Source organism: Theobroma cacao, chromosome 6 (assembly GCF_053813885.1).
Source record: "Theobroma cacao isolate CCN51 chromosome 6, ASM5381388v1, whole genome shotgun sequence".
NCBI lineage: Eukaryota > Viridiplantae > Streptophyta > Magnoliopsida > Malvales > Malvaceae > Theobroma > Theobroma cacao.
This window is the reverse complement of record NC_142644.1, coordinates 881,974-902,402: the sequence shown is the minus strand read 5'-3', so window position 1 is coordinate 902,402 and position 20,429 is coordinate 881,974. Positions and strand designations below refer to the sequence as shown.

Below are 20,429 nucleotides of genomic sequence, written 5' to 3'. Positions count from 1 at the left end.
TTCCTCTCCAAACAGCCATCATAGCTTTTCTTTTCGAGTCTTTATGATGACTCTTTTTAAGACTTAGGCATTCATATTTGGTATGATTGGGCTTCCTGCACTCACAGCAAATTATATGGTCTTTAACATGGTCATCCTTTGGTATGTCTCTTCTTATATTTCTTCATTCATCCCTCTTAAAAGGTTTCTTATCTCCTTGTTTGTTTCTTAAGAATCTATTGAAGTTTCTTATCAACAAGGTACATCATTACAATTCTCAAGTAACTTTCCATCATTCTATTTTACAGCTTTAAAAGCAATGTCTTTTCGCTTTGATTCTTTTCTCTAATTGTTTCATCTCTTTCTTTCTCATGCCTAATGGTCATCTCGTAAGTGAGTAAAGAATCTAAAAGTTCATCTAGTGTAAGTACATTTAGGTCTTTGGCTTCTTCTATGGTAGTGACTTTAGGTCTTCAAGACTTTGGTAGGCAGTGGAGGATTTTCTTCATTAATTGAGCATTAGGAAATTCTCTTTTTAAAGATTTAAGTCCCCTTATAATTTTGGTGAACCTCTCAAGCATCTCTTTAATGTATTCCTCATCCTTTATCTTAAAGAGTTCATAATCTAGAATCAAGATACTAATTTGTTACTCTTTCACTTGAATTGTGCCTTTATAGAATTTTCTAATGTGTCTTAAATTTCTTTTGCTGAAATGCACCTAATTACCCTGTTAAATTTACTCTCACTAAGAGCACATAAGATAGCTATCATAACTTTGTGATTTAATAGAATCAGCATTTTATCCTTGTCATTCCATTTAGCTCTTGTTTAACATGTTTCACACCACCAATGTTTTGCCAAGAATATAAGATCTGTTAATAATAATATCCTAAAGATTTAGATCAATAGATTGTATAAAATTTTCAAACCTCATCCTCCAAAATGAGTAGTTTTCACCTTTGAATAGAGGAGGTTGCATCATAGATTGTCTTTCACAAATGAAACTCGAGGATGCCATTGTTGTTGTTTTAAGCTTTTGTTTAGAATCTCTTAAAGGTTGTTAAACCTACAAAACTTAAAAATTTGCTCTGATACCAATTGTTAGTTGAGATGAGCTTAAAGTATCTTAACTAAAAGGAAAGTTGAATTGGTTACCAAGAAAAGATCCCTTATATTTCATCAATTAAAAAAATAATGAAACTTAAGTTCAACGGAATCAAAAACAGAGCATAACAGAGTATGAAAGTATAAAAAAGAAAAAAGTGCAAAGCCATGATTTTTATAAAAGTTCAAATTACATGATCATATCCATCACCTTTTGGTTGATTGAAATTTATTAATCGTCATTTTACCTTATAGATCCCTATATTAAATTTTTTTTGTCAATTTAATCCATATACCCAAAACTCGTTAATTTAGTCTTTGTACATCCATATTTTGTACCATTGAGTCTTTTTGTCTAACTTCATCCATATTAACTGTCAATGTTGCTAACGTCGCGCTAACATGTCAGAAAATGCTAACATTGATGTGTTAGACTAAAAACAGAAATTGATCACGTGGCTTTTATTTTTCTTTTTTGCCTACTATTTGAAGGACATTTAGTTTTTTTTTTTTCCTTCTCTCCTTCTCTCTCTTGCTCTCTCTTGCTCTCTATCTAATCCTTTTGTTCTAGATTCTGATCCCCAAACGTAGATTCCAACAACCAACCACTAGTCACTGGTGGTCAAAAAATCTAATAAAAATACCAAAAAAATCAATGGGCTTGTTTGTTGCATTTAGCATGGAACCTATACAGTATAATGAAGGCCAGAAAATTGGTTGCTAAGGTGATGATTGGATGAGTTTGTTCCTTTCAAGTTCATGTCATTTTAGAATTTACAAGATTATGAACAAATGAAGAAACTATAGTGCTTTTAGATTTGTTGTGAGAAAATACTAATTTATTACTTAATTCTTTGGCAAAATAGCAACTCCTTTAACAATAAGCCTCCCTTCCATCTCCCACCATAATATCCGCGACAGTAAATATTTAGTTCTCCAATATTTTTTGATGAAGTTGTAAATTCTCCAACAAAGATTTTTATCCATACTCCTCTCGGCTTGGTCATCAAATAATCCTCACATTCAACTTTGTACCCATTTGGAAGAGTGACTCCGAACTTCACTGGATATTCCCATCCATATGCTTCATCTGTCAACTTCAACACGAATACAACTCCATACAAAGTTTCCAGTGAGAGCTTTTTTACATTGAATTTCACATGCATTTCTAGCCAACACACTTTTAGAAGTTTGGCAACATTAATCAACACATCGCTGCAAAATTAAAAGTTTATGGATTAGGAAAGCTCTCGAGCTTGAAGTATGAAGTACGGATTCTGAATGGATAATAAATCTACACTAACCTGTTTGTTTCTCTTTGGTATAACCAATGTCAGTAACGGTGGTCTTCTGACCAAGTGATTGTAAGATCTCTTGCAAACAACATGAAATAGTATTTGCTTAACTTCTTATCCACCCAGTACTTCTACAACAACAATGGCCACCATACAATCATGAAACTTTTCTTCCATTCAACTATTCATAAAATAAAATTAATTTTCACATAAAAGATGAGATCTTTAAAATTCACTTACATGGGACTTAACTACCATTCTGTTTTGGTTCAAGTACACTTCGGCGTGGGGTTGGGAAAGCAACTTATCCATAGAGGAACTCTCAACAGGTGAGTCAACATCTTTCAAGTTGGAAAATTCATGGAAATTTCCATCTGCAAATTCAAAATTCTACAACATGGAAAACACAACCCTTGATCATTAATATCAAGTCGAGGACATAGCAGTGGAAAGAAACAAGTTTTTTTTTTTGCAAGTTTATGATTTTAGATTTAGGAAAATCGAGATAGATTTTGAAAAAGCTACCCTAATTATGGGAAATATCACAAAAAAATGAATTTTTTTTATTTTTTTATTAGATTTCATACCACTAGCGATCGACATCCAGAATTTGCATTTAGGGGTTAGAATCTAGGGGGAGAAGAGAGCTAGAGAGAAGGAAAGAAGGAAAATGAAAAATAAAAGCTAAATGTACATTAAATAGTAGTCTAAAACAATGTAGTTTTGAACAAATAAGAGAAAAAAAATGAGGAAAGAAAAAAATGCCACATGGCCAATTTTTTTGTTTATTTGACATATCAATGCGACGCCAGCATCACTAATGGTTAATTTGGATGGAGTTAAGCAAAATGACTCAATTACATAAAATCTCATAGCATAGAGACTAAATTAACCAATTTTGGATAAAGAGATTAAATTAATGAAAAATCTATAGTATATGGACCTATGAGGTATTTTAACCATTAATAAAGTCCAATCAATCAAAGAGGTGGTGGATATGATCATGTGATATGTAATTTGGATTCTTATTTTCCTTTAAAAAATTCAATAATATGGTATAGAAAAATTCTACAGAGAAAATTATAGTGATAAACTTACTGTAAGAAGCACGCACTCGATGTGAGCAACAAATTGTCCAGCACACTCTTCACAATAATAGCAATGAATTTTTGAGTTCCTTTCTTCTTCACAAATGTCGCAATAGTATTCTCCAAAATCGTCTTCCACAAAATGATTTTTAAGAGCCAAACAATGCATGTGACATTTGGATTTAACTGAACATGGTATGGGAACACATTTTAAGTGCAAATTCATATTGCACTCCACGCAATAATAGAAAGGTTCCTCACCAATGTAACTTTTGCATTTGTTACAAAAGTGGTAGGATTTCTCATAATATGGTTCAAACTAATAAAGATTATGCATGTGAGACTTAATTTTTAAGGCCAGCTTCAGGGAATTAGCACAATGAAGATGAAGCTGGAAATCACACTGCCAATAACTATAATTGATACTTTCAATGATTTTAAATCCGCAGGTAGAACGATTTATCCAATCGCCGATTTGTGGATGAAGGGTGTGTAATGGATGAATGGTGAGTTGCATCTCCCGCATAAGTGCAAGACAAGATTCATGAAATTTGATACCGAAACAATCACCACAAGTATAACCTGGACCCAAGATTGGTAGCTTGCAAGCATCGCATTCCAAAGCCAAATCTTTGAGATTGGGTCTACGGTTGAAGAAGTCTAGCTTATGATTTTGATTGAAAGGGCACAGCTTGGAAACTTCCTCCATCTCTGTCTGCTTTTGCCCTTCATTTTTAGGTGGGATTGGAGTGGTAGCACATTTCACATCAAGTTGGAAATCACATGGAAGGCACATGTAAGCAAACCCATTAGAATGGTCCCTACATCCATGACATATAAATTCAACTTTATCCGTGAAGAGCTTGAGAGGATGCTGGCAATGAAGAGGGTGTGACACCTCATACGACAATGTAGTGCACGTTCCATGTAAGTAGTATTTACAATCTTCACAAGCATAGTGTTGATCAAAAATTTCCTGACAGCAACCATTGCAAAGAAGACTTTCATTCTGCTCAATAGCCTCATTATAGCTCAAGGGATGTTGATGATCAAAATGTTCAATATGCACCTACACAACCAAGTTGAGTGAATAAAGTTATTAATCTTCCTCTATTTTTTAAGTAAAGGGCATCCTTAGTTTGTAACATTGTCATAATATTTTATTTTCATTTATGAATAAACAAACTCAATTTTTTCCATCTATATCTTTTTGAATTTATTTTAAATTCATCTATCCATCAATACACTATTAAATATGGAACGAATTTGCCATCTAAGCACTACATTTACGTCCATGTGACTACATTCACATAATTCACATAACATGTGGAATTTATCAGACAAATTCCATTTATATTTTCCTCGCATGTTAATATACAGATAGATTTGGAACAAATTCAAAATGGATGAATGAAAATGAAAAATTACAACTAGATCAATATTAATAGTAAAATTTACTTTTTATTTTTGTTTAAAAAGTAAAAGAAATGAAAATTTAAGATAAAACTAAAATGTAGAAGCAATAATTAAACAATCAAATATATATGTTCATAAATTAATATGATGCACGTATTTGTTTTTATTTTATTCAACATTCAATAGTTTTACTAACGCCGTCTCCAATTAATTTTGAATACGGCTATATAAGTAGAGGTTTCTTACCTATATTATTTACAGTTTTTAGTTTTTTTTCATTGAATTTTATTCTAAAACGTAATTGGTGTTTATTACTAAAAAATCTTTATAATATATAAATCCAAGGAATAATAGAAGACCTAAAGTGATGCAAACTTCAAAAAAATTTATTGGCAAGTGAAAACATCACAATAATATCAGTATAGAAGACCCAATTCCATCACCTTCAATGTTGAAGCTTCACTATCCAACAAACTAGAGTTTGAACTTTGGTCAAGTTTCATACTACAACCTGGGGAAATGACAATATTAGCATCAAAATTTTTCGAAAGGGCACATTATATGTGAGCTATAATTAATAGTTTATCTAATGAAAAAAACATTTATTAAATTTCTTTAGAGAAAGAGTAAATGTCTCCTTACCTTATTGAGTGCACATTTGATGTGAGCAACAAATTTGCATTTCTCGCAACAATAAACCCAATGCTTGGGTTTTCTTTCCTCTTCACATATATCACAATAATATTTCTTAGAATCATCTTCTATATAGGAATCCATAAGCATGAGCTCATGCCTATGATACTTGTGTGAAGTAAAATTTGGTATTCTAAGACATTTGAAATGGTAATTGAAATTACACTGGACACAACGATTAAAAGCAATTTCACCACCTATAGCATGAAAATCAAAATTAATACCACATATCCTGCATAGGTGGGTAGCGGTATTAGCTTTTATTTGGAAAAAAGTAAGATCATGCTCATGTAACTCAACCTTGAGACTGGGTTGTAGTTTAGCACACTGAAGATGAAGGTGGAATTCACATTTTCTACACCAATAGGCTTTTCTGAACTCCCATATTGGTAGGTTGCAAGCACTGCACAACCTATTATCAAAGTGACTATTGCATAATAGAAGAGGGTGTGATGGATGAGATGGGTGTTTGACGATTATGCTAGGCATGTTGATTAGGCAGGAATCGTGGAACCAGATATAAACATCATTGTCAAGACAACCATAGGACATTCCAGACAAATGGTTCTCACACCAACTGCATATATACTCATACTTTCTCACTTTCCTATAGTTAAAGAGGGTGAAGGACTTGTTGAAACCATCATCATTGAGTCTATTTTTCACATCATTAGTTGAAAAAGCACATGCATACTCAAGGCTAAAATCACAATCTTTGCAATGGTTTCTATGGCCTCGAGAAAGATTGAAACATTTAGCACATATGTAATCTATGTAATTTGACCTTACGAGAGTAAGATTGTGTTGGGAATGGAAAGGATGTGCACTTATCTGAGGAGGTAGCTGTTGATGAACGCAAGAAACATGTAATGCAAACTTGCATCTTTCACAAGAATAGACCAAACCACAAATTTGCTGACTGCATATATCACAAAGTGCGTATTCATATTCATTGGAGTCATCATAGAGCAAGTGGTGTTCATGAAAGATGGATTTGATAGCCATCTCAAACAAAGAATGGTAGATGGAAAGAGAGATGACAGCCTCTTGATGGGAAAGGCTGTAGACACTATTTTTTTATGTGCAAGACTTTGCAGACTTTTGGGCCTACTTCCAATGGCAGACTTGCCCATTTATTTGTTTTTCAAAGGACCTTAATTATACCAGTATACATTTATTCTCTTAATGTCTATGTAAAAATGATAGATATTAAGAAAAACAAAAAGAAGACATGATAGATATAACTCTGAAGCAAAGTATCATTGGTGGCATAAATGTATCCATTTCTATAAATAGTACCCTACTTAATTGATTCCCACTTTAGTTTTGTTTACAAAAGAAGAAAAACACCAAGAACCTCAAATCACTTATAGATAATCAACCTTATTACTCTACTTATTGATTTTTAAGAGGATAAAAGTTTTAAGTTTGGAATCCCTTTTTTACCTTTAAACTCAAGTTTCAATTGTTCTAAATCTGTAAAAAGGTATATGCCTCATCTAGGCCAAGTAGGAGCAGCATTGATTTTTATTATTGTACCATGCTGAATTGATTCCCTCTTTAATTTAGCAAGTGAGGGCGTTTTGTTTACAGAAGAAGAGCATCAAGGACTTTGGACATTTTGAAAGCAAATCACTTTAAAGATACTAAGCCTTACTCTACTTATTGGATTTTAAGAAGATCAAAATTTCAAGTTTCGAATCCCCTTTCTTCCCTTTTCAACAGAAGTTTCAATTGCTCTAATCATTAAGAAAGATATACGTTCCAAAAAAGAAAAATTTGTGAAAAGACTTGTGCTGCTACGAGAACATGCCTCAAACAAGCTCATTAATTGACAAAGCTTCAAAGTTCATAATATATATATATATGTTTATGATTGATTATCCCAAATAAGTTCAATAAAAGTACAATCATTTCTTGTAATTTCTATTCATGCCCTCTTTGGTCTTCCATCTTTCTTCTTATAATGGAAAATTCATAAGGATTTGCTTCTTCCTTAGACAAGCTATGAAATAACATGAACAAATGACTTTATAATTGCAACTTGTAAAGATTCTTTCCATCAACAGTGAACAAATATATGGTCATTCAACTCAAACGTATACCAGCGATAAATATACAGCTTCAAACGAAAAAGAGCAAAATTTGTCCACAAGGAGCTTGTAAAGTAAAACGAGTTTGAGGTAATACGCTAATAAATTACATAGGAAGATACAATCACATCCTACACCAGAAAGTTTGAGTACTCCTACAACAATGCAACAAGTTATAGGCAACAAATCATTTGATGATGCCAGGTCTGTTGGCTTGCGCCTTGGATCTTGTCTTAAGAACCTTCTTTGGCACTTCAGTTGTTAAAGCATACATCTTTACAGCAAACAATTCCTCAGGGAGTCCTTTCTGGTCCTGTTTCCAAAACAATAAACAAATAAATAACAAAAGGATACATTATGATAGCTGAAAACCGTAAACTGAAGTAGGGGGATTGCAAACCAAACCTGCCCCTATTTCTAATGGGAACTTTGAACATGCAACTAGAAATCACACCCTTATCGATTCAACTCAGCAACATCAAATAAGTATATAAGGATACAAAAGATGATATGATATCTAAAACCTACCAAACAATATAGATCACACAACGCCTCTCACTAGTGTTATGTTTTTGGGGCACATCTGAAAGTTTCTGGAATGTGGGCTTCACAATAGGAGAAGCCCTCCCATCCTATAAAGCCCACACCTATCAAGATCTAAATTTTTGAATGTTTTTAGCTAGACATTATATTTTAAAAGTTCAAAGATCTAAATTTTTGAATGTTTGCTTAGAGACTTAGTTATTAAGACACTGCAACATATGAGGCTATTAGTGCATGATCTATATAAACTTATCAGTTTTAGATGTGTCATCGTAGGTTTGTTATGTTGCAAGTCAAAAGTTATGTTTAACAAACACAACCGTATGGATTGGCAGCTAATCTTTGTTGGAATTTGGTTTCATTTTATGGTATAAGTCCAAATGGTGTCACTTACATCTAGTTGACCCCCTCTACCGCCATAACCCAGCACACAATTTTGAGGTTGATTATTACTTTAATTATTCCAACATCCAGTTTTGACTTCAAGATCATAATTTCTCCGTAAAAATGATTGATAATAAGAAAAACAAAAAGAATATATGATATAGATAACTCTGTAGCAAAGTATCATTGGTGGCATAAATGTATCATATCTACAAATTGTACCAAACTGATTTGATTCCCACTTTATTTTAGCCAGTGAGGGGTTTTTGTTTTTCAGAATTAAAAAAAAAAAAATTGGAAGTTGAGGCTGATTAAGAACTTTGAGCACCATTTAAGATACCACAGCAGACCTGCGCAGCTTTTTGTATCGTATATTCTTTCAGTGTCAAAATATAGTTAGAATTATGGCTCATGAAACAACAGTTGTCAAAAGCATTTACAAGAAAACTAACAGATTATTCAGTTTAAAAAAGCATTATCAACTACTTATTAGGTGGTCAATATGCAATAGAAGGTACCTTTATTTTATACAAGTGCAATCCATACCGACGAAATAGGTCCTTGAAGTATAAATTAGATCTGGTGATGCTTCGGTCTTCTTTATCCCAACAAATCCTGCAAACAAATGATAGCTCAGTGAAACTCGCTGAACAAGTCCACTGACTAGTTCTCCACATGCAAGCCAATTCAAGTGAATTTATGCAATTACTGCAAAAGAGGTATAACTGCCCACTTGTCATTTAAAGGTGTTTAGGTTGTTCAATTTGGATATTTAGTGGGGGATACATGCACCTATCATTGAATCAAATATTTAAGTGCATCTATTATCATATTATTTATAATAAAACTAGTGGGAATCACTTAATTATCTCCATAGTAAAGCCAAATGACTACTGCATAGTTACCTTAATATCTTCATATTAAAGCTGAACTCCAACTGCTTAGCTGTTTCCTAAATAATTTCCCCCAAAAAGTCCCCTTTGCAAGATTTCAGTCAACTGCCCTTGTATCGTCAAAACAACTCACAAGTATTTAAACCCACTTCTTAAATAGGCAATTATATATCCTTGAAGTCATGATGAAGAATCAATCTCCTTTCGATTAAACATTTTGAAGACATAACTAACCTTTGCCTTTCTGAGGATAACAAGTTGCAGAATATTAGCAAGATAAAGCAGCCTTAGTCTGATGTGATGTGAAAGTAATTTTTCAATCTCAAACACAGAAATTTTTTCCAAATTAGACCCGATTCATATTAACAAGACATATTAAGAAATTTCAAAGATTAAGATTTAATGTTTAATCTCTATTGGTCTCAAAGGTAGTGCTAGTAGAGCTGAATAATTTTTTTTTTTTGAAAGTTAAAAGAATTTATGATATATTTGGTCAGGGAAATGACTATGTCATTTTTCATTATTGCTTGCAATCAAACAAGCAATCCAATTATTTTGGAGTTTGAAATGTAATAAAACCTTGATGGTACCAAAAAACATGTTATTGATTTCGATTCAAAGGTGACGCTATCTTGAATTTGAAATGCTAACTCAAAGTCTTGAAACAAATGGTGGATTCCCGACCAAATTGATTGCTAGAATAGTATCATTGGTGATGTCAAATTTGTTCATGGAGAGACAAATGCATTTGTCGACTCCCTCGCAAAATTTTTTTGATTTATTTTGAAAATCTCATATTTTTGTGTGTGTAAATATTTAGAAGCTTGCCATTCTATAATCCAATCACTTGGCATAGCTTTAGTTTCTCTGTATCAACAACAATATATACTAAACCACAACATTAAATTCTTAATATATAATCCTATTGACTAAGAAATACATTATAATTAACATGTATAATAAATTTGTGGTGAAGTGCTACCAAATTTTAAATGCATATTTAAAATATATTCGCTAATATATCTATGAATTTTATAAGCATGATTATTATAAATACATAGAGTTGACAAACTAGTATGATATGTGAAATTGAGGTTTCTTTAATTCTTTTCAAGTATATTATAAATTAATATATACTAAGCCACAACATTAAGTTCTTAATATATAATCCTATTAACTAAGAAATATATTACAATTTAAGCTGCATACATAAGCAACTTGAAGTTATTGTCTGGACAGGATACAAAAAACAAGCTGGTTAAAATATCAGATACAGATTATACTGCTACATTCTTCAAATCATATATGTTACTGAGTAATGAGTTTTAGATGGCTAAGTGGAACCACCACTCTTGGGATGGGCGGGAGGTGAAGATTTTGGTACGAATGGAATAAAAGGACTACCAAGCTCGATAGGACCAGGTTTTATACTTTTAATTGATTTGTTAATTTTGCAAGAACGTGTCAAGGAAAGGTCTTCACACCCTAAGGATACCCTTCAGTTCACATCCAGTGCAGAATCCTCTGGGGTGATCTTAATTTCCATTTGCTCTATGTTAATTAATTAAGATTCCATGTGTTCCATTTTCTGTTTGTTTAAAATGTTGTTTCAGGTCAAAGAAGTAAGTATTAAAATATAAGTAAAAAAGAATTTAGATGTTATTGTATTTTTGAGTAAGATGATACAATATTTATTTAATCAACCTTATAATACTTTTCTTAGCTAGTAACATTACTCGTGCCTCCTTTGAATTTAGTGACCATGTATCATGTTTACCCTTTGAATACTTTAAATTGTAGACATATGCATACAAATATTTTATTTGTCTTTATTAAGATAACTAGATAATTTATGTCTTTATTAAGATAACCTGATAGTTATTTGTTTTTCACTACTAGAGAGGGATTAATACCAGTCCGAATCCTACTAGAATAAGGGTTGTTCATACACCTATAAATTCAACCTGTAATCGCCTGAACTTGAATAGAGTTGAGGGACAGTCTTTGATCGCAATGGCTTATCATCACTATCCTTTTTCCCTTAAGGATTGCTCGATGAAGAAGCAGTGCACTGTGGAAGAAAAGAAGAGGAAGGGAGGAAAGTCACTCCATGAAAAGGCAGAGGATCCATAAATCAATGTCTTGAGAAACGTTGATGATATAAATGTTCTCGTGATGAAAATTCTGTGAGCAAGCCTGCAATTAATATTGAAATACAACCCAAAGATAGTCAAAGCTTATGCTAGACAACAAGTACAAGGAGAATCCTGCTTCAACTAGATAGGCAAGGCCAATGAAAATCCTTACTTATTCAAAAAAAAAAAAAAGATAGACAAGGCCAAAACTAATATTTTTTTCCCCCTACTACTTCTCTGTTGGTTCCTCCATGGATGGATTTTCTTCATCAGTCTGCTGCTCCTCTATTGATTCCCCCATGGCTAGATTTTCTCTATCAGTCTGCTGCTCCTCTGTCGATTCCTTCATGGTTGGATTTTCTTCATCACTCTGCTGCTATTGTTTGATTCCTTTATCTCTCAGCTTGGATAGAGCATCTAGTGCTGGTTCAGCTTCTTCCTCCTAAAAGCGTGGATTTTGTTAGGTTCTAAAAATGTAGACCTCACAAATATTATACACTTCCTAGGAAATAAATTGCAATATTAAGCATATATAGTTTGTCCGCAGATTATACAACAAAAACTTTCGAAATTAAGTGTTACCAAGCACATGCAAACATTTCAATTTTATTAACTTTAATGAATGTATGAGCTTTCTCTCAATTTTAACATTAAAAAAGAATATTATTCTTGAATGAGCAGTGCTTATTCTTTCTAGACTCTTTTCAAAAGAGGGAGAGGTTCTAGTTATTCTTGGTTAGGCCAACCAATACGGTAGTTTGGCCACTTTTCACCTTAGTGGGCTTTCTAACCTCATTGCATCAGCTAATTATGCAAACCAGTTCGATATTCAGCTAAATTTTGCATCAATAAACCATGTATGCATGCAATGATTCAGACAAAAATGTAGATTATGTATTCCAAATTGGCAAGGTAGTAATAGATTTAAAAAGAAAAGAACCTGATGAGCTTCTGCTTGCATTTGTGATCTTCTGGACCCAAGAAGAGTTCAAACTTTATCTCTTTTCACCTCCATATAGTTTATTCGGATGTTAGGAATGCGAGAGATAATGCACCCTGTTTCCAGAATAGAACACCATCTTATCTCCAATGTCTCAATGCTTGAATTTTGAAGGTGGTGTGGTAGTGCCTTTAACCTCGGGCATCTATCAATCACTAAGAAACTGAGACATGGCATTATACTAATTTGCTCTTTTCTCTTGCCAAGGAAATGAAACTCCCCATATTCCCACTCTTCCAACTCATTCATGTCATGAATTTCAAGTCTTTTCAGATTCGGGAAGGGAATAACAGTTGAGGATGAAGATCCTTGCCCCTCATCTCTTTCTATTCCTAAAAATTCAACTCCCACTTTCTTTACTCTCCTTATGTCATAGATCCAAAGTGATTCAAGTGATGGAAGTTTCCCCAGGGGAGGCAATCTCTCCCAGTTTCTGCACGAGCAGACTGCAAGATGCCTCAAGTTGGTCAATGCCAACATCCACTTTGGCAATGTGCTCGAGCCTCTGTAGTTATGTATCTCTAAACATTCCAAGTAAGGAGGTGGCTGTAAGGCTTCAAGAACAAGTGCATCACCATTTGGCAACCCCCCTCCTGACTTGTTCTCATCCATATCAAATTTGAGTAACAGATTAAAGAGGCATTCCTTGCTCCGAAGATTTGCTTTCCTGGCCTTATTCACATCTCTCACATTTCCCAATCCTCTAATCTCAAGATAGTCTCCAAGGTGGGTCAAGCTTCCCAGTTCCCCAATCGAAGATGTTTCACAACTAGTACCACCTTCACTCAATGGAAACTCCCTTAGTGTTCGAAGAGACGTTAATTTCTCCATTCCTTTTGGCATGAACCTTACTCTCCAAGTACCATAATTCTTAAGATGCCTCAAGTTTACTAGTTTTCCAATTCCATTTGGCAATCTCTTTAGCTTTTTGCAAAAACTGAGGTCTAAGGTTTGTAAATTAAGCAATTCACACAATGCTTCTGGCAATTCTTCTAAATCATCATTGTTACTTATGTTAAGGTATCTCAAATGAATCAATTTTGCTATCTCTTTTGGAATTTCTGTAATTGTGCTACCAAAGATAGTATGATACTTGGTACTCAAGTCCAATGTTCTCAGACAAGTCAACTGTTTACATAACTTGGGTAAGGATTCGCTCATTATTGAAGCATAAAAATTGATTGGTTCAACTAGGAGGCTACGCAATTTCTTAACATTATAAATGTAGGTAGGAAATATGACCTTCTCTCCAAGCGCCAACATTAAATGACGACCTTTTTCACTGTAAGTATCTACCTGAGGCTGTTCAACACCATAGACCTCTACCATGAAACACTCACCCTTCGTCAGAAACTGGGCCAAATCATGTACTAAATCATGCATTTTGCATTTATTTATGTTGCCATCGCCATCTCTTTCAAAGTCTTGAAAAAAAGAGCACATTGCTAAGTCTTCAAAATACTCTTGACCAAGGATTTCCATATCTTTGATTTGCTTCTCCTTAAGGAAACCTTGCGCCATCCATAGTTTGATCAGCCTATCTTTCTCTATCACAGTCTTTCGGAAATATGGCACAAAATGAGAAGCATTGTTTTAAAGCTGGGGACAAATCATAATAACTCAACAATAAGGGAGGGAAAATACCTCTTTCAGCCTCCTTCAACTCCCATATTTCGCTATTCAAAACACTTTGCCATTGTTCTATAGTTCTTTTGGAGCGCATGAGACCCCCAAGAGTCTTCACAGCAAGTGGCAAACCTTGGCATTTGTCTGCTATTTTCCTACCAAAATCTTCCAACATCTGGCATTCCCTGCTAGTCCTTCCAAAAAAGGCTACCCGACTAAACAACAGCCAACATTCTTCTTTGGCCAACTTCCCTAGTGGGAACAAAGTAGTGCAACCCATTGCAACCGCAACATTCTCCTTACGCGTGGTCATTAAGATTTTGCTTCCCAAAGAACCACAACTGAGAGAATCTTTGAAGGGTTTCCACTTCCAGTCATCTTCATTCCACACATCATCTAAAACAAGAAGAAATCTTTTTCCTACAACTGACTTCCTAATACGTTGTAGTAGAGTTTGTAATTCAACAAAGTTTGGCACAGCATCTCCAAGAGATTCAAGAATCGCTTTGGCAATCTTGATGCCATCAAAAGGATCTGAGACACACACCCAAATTTTTTTCTCGAAATGAGTATCCACAATATTGTCATTGTAGGCTAGTCGAGCAAGAGTAGTTTTCCCTACTCCTCCCATCCCTACTATAGTGATGATTTGGAGAGTGGAATCTTTTTCACTATTCTCTTCCAACAACATGTTTAATACAGCATTCTTATCTTGGTCTCTGCCATATACATCAGTAACATCTATGAAAGAGGTAGTTATTTGTAGTTCAGATTCTTCATGAATTCCCCTCCATAGTTCGAATTTGTACCTATCTTTCTCAGCAGAAATAAAGTCTAATTGTCCATTCAATTCTTTGATTTTCTGAGCGATGTTGTGCTGTAGTATGATTTTAGAGGAAGAGAAGGAGAAAGAGTAGCATACCTTCCTTGGCAAAGAAGCATGTTCAGTTGCTCTCTCTTCTTTCTCAAGTTTTGATTTGAGTTTTGCAGTGTTCCACTCATCCAACACATCCTCCACATCATAGGAAACATTTTTGAGCTTAGATAACCAATGTCTCACACTGGCCTACTTCACCTGTTTTCTTTCCGCATCTTCAAGCACAGCTTGAATGGCCTCAAAGTGGCTGGTGAGTTTTTGGATTTCTTCTTCAAGACCTACAGCCAATCCGATATGGTGCTTTATCTCTTGAGGAATGAAAGAACCACCCAACTGCTCCAGGATCATGGAAAGAAGTGCTTTTGCCATTGTTTTTGTTGTTACTCAAATGTAAATTGATTAACGAAAACAGCAGTTAATTATTGATTGACCGAACAAGTGGAAGAGGTTGAAGCTGCTTCTCTTCCGACCCTGTTTTTTAAGAATGAACAAGTGGAAGATAATTTCTTACAGTTGAACCCAAAATTATTCTTTTAAAAAACAAAAACCATGAGAATTAAAATGCTTTATAAGTCGTCCTCGTAATTTTTCTTGAATGACAACTTCTACCTCACTACGGAAACAATTTGACCAGGATGCTTTGTAATCCAAAAGCGATGCGTATAAAATTTTTCATAATAAAGGTGAAAGTGAAGCTAACTTACCAGCTGAAGGTTGCTTGTCAAACACTTTTCCAACAGTAGTAATGTGATAAGAATTCTGAATCAGGAGAATTGCAAATGGTGGTGGTGGTGGTGGTTGTGGCTGTACAGGCGACACCAAGCGGAAGGAGGAGAACGCTGGTAGCAATTGCCAAGAAGGTAGCACGTGGCAGTCTTTTTTTTCATTTCAAGCAATGCGAGACACTTGAGAGATTTTTATTGGACAACATATGTGGAAGAAGTTGTCCAAGGACGTTGGGTTGGTGAGGGATGGGATGTCTAATCGATGGATGATGACAAGATGTGCACCATCTTTCTTTCTGTTTCTCTTTTTTTTTTTGGTTAAATTATGATTAGCCTTTTTATTTATTTGGCCTTTACTTATCGCATTTCCTCTGGTTTTGCCTGTGCCCTTTTCTTGAGAAGATGTGGCAATGTCGCATGTCACATGCCACATGCCCAAATTAAGCTCCATTTTGGGGATAAATAGCTCCAGTTGGACTCTTTAAGAAGTCGGCTGAACCTCCGAAAAAACAACTCAGCTAACAGAAATAATTAAATCACCTCTCAGCACGTCTCAAATAAATAGTTATCTAAAGTGTATATATGTCTCGTGATCCACAGCTATCAATGCTATCCATACCATTTCATAAACATTACTGCAGAAATACACACGTCCAAAATTACCAAATAGCGAATAAGAGTGTTGACATAAAATCAACACAAGACAAGAAAATAAAAAAAAAAGATAAAAAAATAAGCACCATAATCTTGTTTTTCTTCTTCCATACTTGAAGCTATTACCTCAAATTAAACCCCTTCATTTATGAAGTACTCCTAATCTATTCAAATGTTGGAAACTTGAATATTTGACTTAATCACAAGCTAGAATATTAACATAAATTTTGGGGTAAATTTCATGGAATGTTAACTCAAACAATTAGCCCTCGCACATATAGTTATTGCTTATTAAGATGATTTGTTTATAAAATTTAGCAAGCACTAGTGGTAATTTCATATTTCCAGTGATTGATTAGCTTATGATGTGGTTGATATGCAAATTTACTTCTTCAATGTAAATTAGTCAAGTAACTTATACAAATATACTGTATGGGTTGGGAACTAATCTTTGTTGGAATTTAGTTGAGTTTTATGCTGTAAATCCAAGTTGACCCCTTTACGGCCATACCCTAGCACAACAATCCAAATGTAAAATTAAAATTAAATTCTATGTAAAAGTGATTGATATTAAGGAAGACATGAAGAATGAGGACTCTGATAATTCAAACATTTAATACACTTGGCAAGATTGGAAGATGTTCTCGATCTGCTAATATAAAAGCTAACACGCTGGCCAAAGAAGGTGTCTCAAGATCAACAAATTTGCTTTGGATCAATGACTCCATGCCAACCCTGGAAAGAAATATTAACCTAGTGTGAGGTGTTCTGTCCCCTTACTTTATTTACTTTTGCTGTGCATCACAGTGCTCACTGCTACCTTCATGAGAACCATTGATGTTTTTTTTTTACCTGCTCTTTTTCTGTAGGATAATGGCTGAACACCGTTTTAGATCCTCCTTTTAGGAAACGATTATGTACAGGTCATTTTACTATGTATAGGGTGGGTTTTTTTATCTTTTGTAATGTTTTCTTTTTAATACTATTTGACTGGATTCAGTAGCGTAGTCAATATTTTAAATTTGAGAATGAGAAAATAAAAATTTTAATATTTGAAAGGATAAAATTATAAAATTTTTAAAAAATAAAGATAAAATTATCAATTTTTAAAATAAAACAAAAAAATATAAATTTTTGAAATTTTGGGGGCGGGGCCTTCTTAGCCCCCCTTCCCTCCGCCTCTGGCTGGACTTATGGTAAGTACTAATCTACCCAAGTTTTCAAGCCCCATTGGTTGTTTTTTGATGTAGCCGCGGGTCCTTTTTGTCAAGTTGTAAAGAGATACTCTTGTCCTTCTCTTTTTTAATATATAATTCATCTTTATTATTTCTAAAAAAATTAACTCTGAAACAAAGTATTTCTAGTGACATAAATGTATCTATAAATTGTACCATACTTAATTGATTCTCACTTTAGTTTTAGCAAGGGGAGTGTTTTGTTTAAAGAAAAAAAAGAAATGCATCAAGGGCCTTTGGCATTTTGAAATCAAATCACTTTACGGAGAATTAACTTTACTCTATTCATTGGTTTTTAAGAGGATAAAGGTTTTAAGTTTGGAATTATTTTTTTTTAATTAAATATTGCCCTCTAAGTAAACTAATGTTATATAGCAATTACTTTCCTTTTGCTTTAGTTATACAACAATTACTTGCACGATGAAAACACATCATGCGTATATTGTGATTAATTAATGTTAAATTCATTTTACTAATACAACGACAATTTCATATTAATTAATCAAGTGAGTGATAAAAAATAACATTATTTTTTACTTTTTTAAAATAAGGAAATAATTGTGAAAATATGGAAGCTAATCTTAGTTTCTTGACTTCAATAATTTAATTAAGATATACTCTTTTTTCATGGAAGACTATTCTCAATCTTTCAAGAAAAAGAAAAGGGTCAAAGAAAACTCACTTATCATTAAAGATAAAATATTTCTTAAATTGGTACTTCTTTAATTAAAAATGTGGCAATCAAGATGCTACTTCTACAATTTTGTAACTAAAACAATAAATAGAAAAAGACAGAGAAATAAGAAAAGCATCAAGGACATCAAGGTTTTAAGTTTGGAATCTCCTATTTTCCCTTTTAAACTTTTTGTTGGGAAGCATCGTTATTAAAGCAGTTGATTACTAACCAAGATGAATTGATAAGGCTATTGACATAAAATCAAGCTGACACAATAAAATTAACAAAAACAAATAAAAAAAAGCAGCAAAATCTTCTTTTTCTTCTTTCATACAAAAAACTACTATCTCAAATTAAGCCCTCTGCAATTTTTAACTATGTACTCTTAATCTATTTAAATAGGATTCATATTTGATACACTGACAGTGTATCTTATATACATAGTTAATGCATCAAATATAAACTCATTCAAATATTAGAAACTTGAATATTAACATAAATTTGTTGAAATATACAAAATGGATAAGTACATGGTCATTCAACTCAAAAGTATACAAGAAAAGCAGCCACTTATTTGCAAATCACTAGTTCAAGAATGCACATTTCTTCTAGCCAAGAGAGATTAAAAGAAGCAGAAAAATTTTTTTTTGACCTTTTTGACAATTTGCTATAATTCTTTAACTTATTAATGAAATTAAATTTTGAATCATTGTCAAAAAATGTTTCTCTCTGTTGTCTTTTTCTCTAGCTTTCTTTTCCCTACAATCTAACCAAAATATAATTGAATAAAATGCCCTGCAGTCCTACACATTATGAAGAATAAGCTTAAATATAGGAAAGTGTATTTGACATTCAAAAGATTGTTGTGCCTTGTATAACCCAAACCAAGCTATATCATTCACATCAACAGCCTTGTTTGCATCTTTTTTGCTGTTAATTTCTAGCTACAACCCCCTTTTTGCAGCACCAAGATGGTTGATGTCACGACCCGGAACTACCCTTGAGCCTGTGACAACCGCCGCGATGCCCCGATGGGTACTCATCTCACAGAATGCCAACCGAAACCCCGCAATGCTTAATATCAGTTTCTCATTTCCCCCGGTGAGTAACCGTTGCCAAATTTTATGCTCTAAAGGATTTTGAGTTATTTTGCAACTTAAAACTGATAAAATAAAAATTTTTGTCTCATAGGGGCATTTTGGTCATTTTCCATCGAAAATTTCGAAACTAGTTAAAAATGTAGTAAACAAGTACCAATCACATAATTCACAATTAAAAATAAGTTTAGGATTCTAAAACCTTTATTTAAAATGAAATTATAATTATTTGAATATAATAAGAAGATAAAACAAAATATTCAATAAAATATTTTATTTTCTTATAAACAGAAATTTTGGAGTTATGCGTAAATACTTTTTGTAACGTAAAAATAAAATAAATTCATCATATTGTAGCACAATAAACTATTAAATTTACAATATTAAGTGAGCCCATAATAACTAGAATTAAAGAAACTGTGAACCTACTGTGTGGAGGACGCTAATCCAATAGAAGCCCTCAATGGAATCAACTATCTACAGCCTACTCTGAGCCTGAAATGGGTGGAAATGAGTGGAAATGAGGGTGGTGAGATTATACATTCCTAGTGAGTAAACAAACATCATTTAAATCAGCTAAAATCGAGTAAAAAGAGACAATTAAAATATCCCATCATTTTAAGTATTTCGCAATTTGAAAATTCATCCAAATCCATGCAAACGGTTGTATTTTATTTAATTTCTCATTAGGGCTTATGACTTTCATAAGCACTTGGCTCATGCCATCAAATATACTCGATAACACCTTGATCAGAGGCGTACACTCGAGCCGCCAAGGCTGTTAAAAATTTCATATACACGTAAAACATATTTTTAGTTTGAAAAAACACAGCCGTTCCTTGGCGTTGGCTGAGTTCCCCTTCAAGTGGTGGTTCGGCTTGAAGTGAACTCTAAGCTTTACCCCAGGAGATACCC

At 33.5% G+C, this 20,429-nt stretch overlaps 1 protein-coding gene and 1 pseudogene across 3 annotated transcripts; both read right to left on the bottom strand.

The window, feature by feature from the left end:
* Positions 1-1,974: 1,974 nt before the first annotated feature.
* LOC18595130 (uncharacterized) lies at positions 1,975-6,674 on the bottom strand. Of its 2 annotated transcripts, XM_088807550.1 has the most exons (6): positions 5,526-6,674; positions 5,327-5,394; positions 3,478-4,536; positions 2,620-2,769; positions 2,389-2,510; positions 1,975-2,299 (listed from the first exon to the last, which is right to left on the bottom strand). In XM_088807550.1, the coding sequence occupies exons 3-5, from the start codon at positions 3,691-3,693 to the stop codon at positions 2,418-2,420; spliced, it is 459 nt and encodes a 152-aa protein (XP_088663676.1). In that variant the 5' UTR covers positions 3,694-4,536; positions 5,327-5,394; positions 5,526-6,674; the 3' UTR covers positions 1,975-2,299; positions 2,389-2,417. The 2 variants fall into 2 exon arrangements, 1 of the variants encoding a protein (XP_088663676.1); XR_016027117.1 differs by lacking the exons at positions 1,975-2,299; positions 2,389-2,510; positions 2,620-2,769 and having other exon boundaries at positions 3,501-4,536.
* Positions 6,675-11,631: 4,957 nt separating this feature from the next.
* LOC108662475 (putative disease resistance protein RGA1) lies at positions 11,632-16,033 on the bottom strand (annotated as a pseudogene). Its single transcript, XR_016027197.1, has 3 exons — positions 15,832-16,033; positions 12,565-15,598; positions 11,632-12,066 (listed from the first exon to the last, which is right to left on the bottom strand). The product of XR_016027197.1 is annotated as a putative disease resistance protein RGA1 (transcript).
* Positions 16,034-20,429: the final 4,396 nt, after the last annotated feature.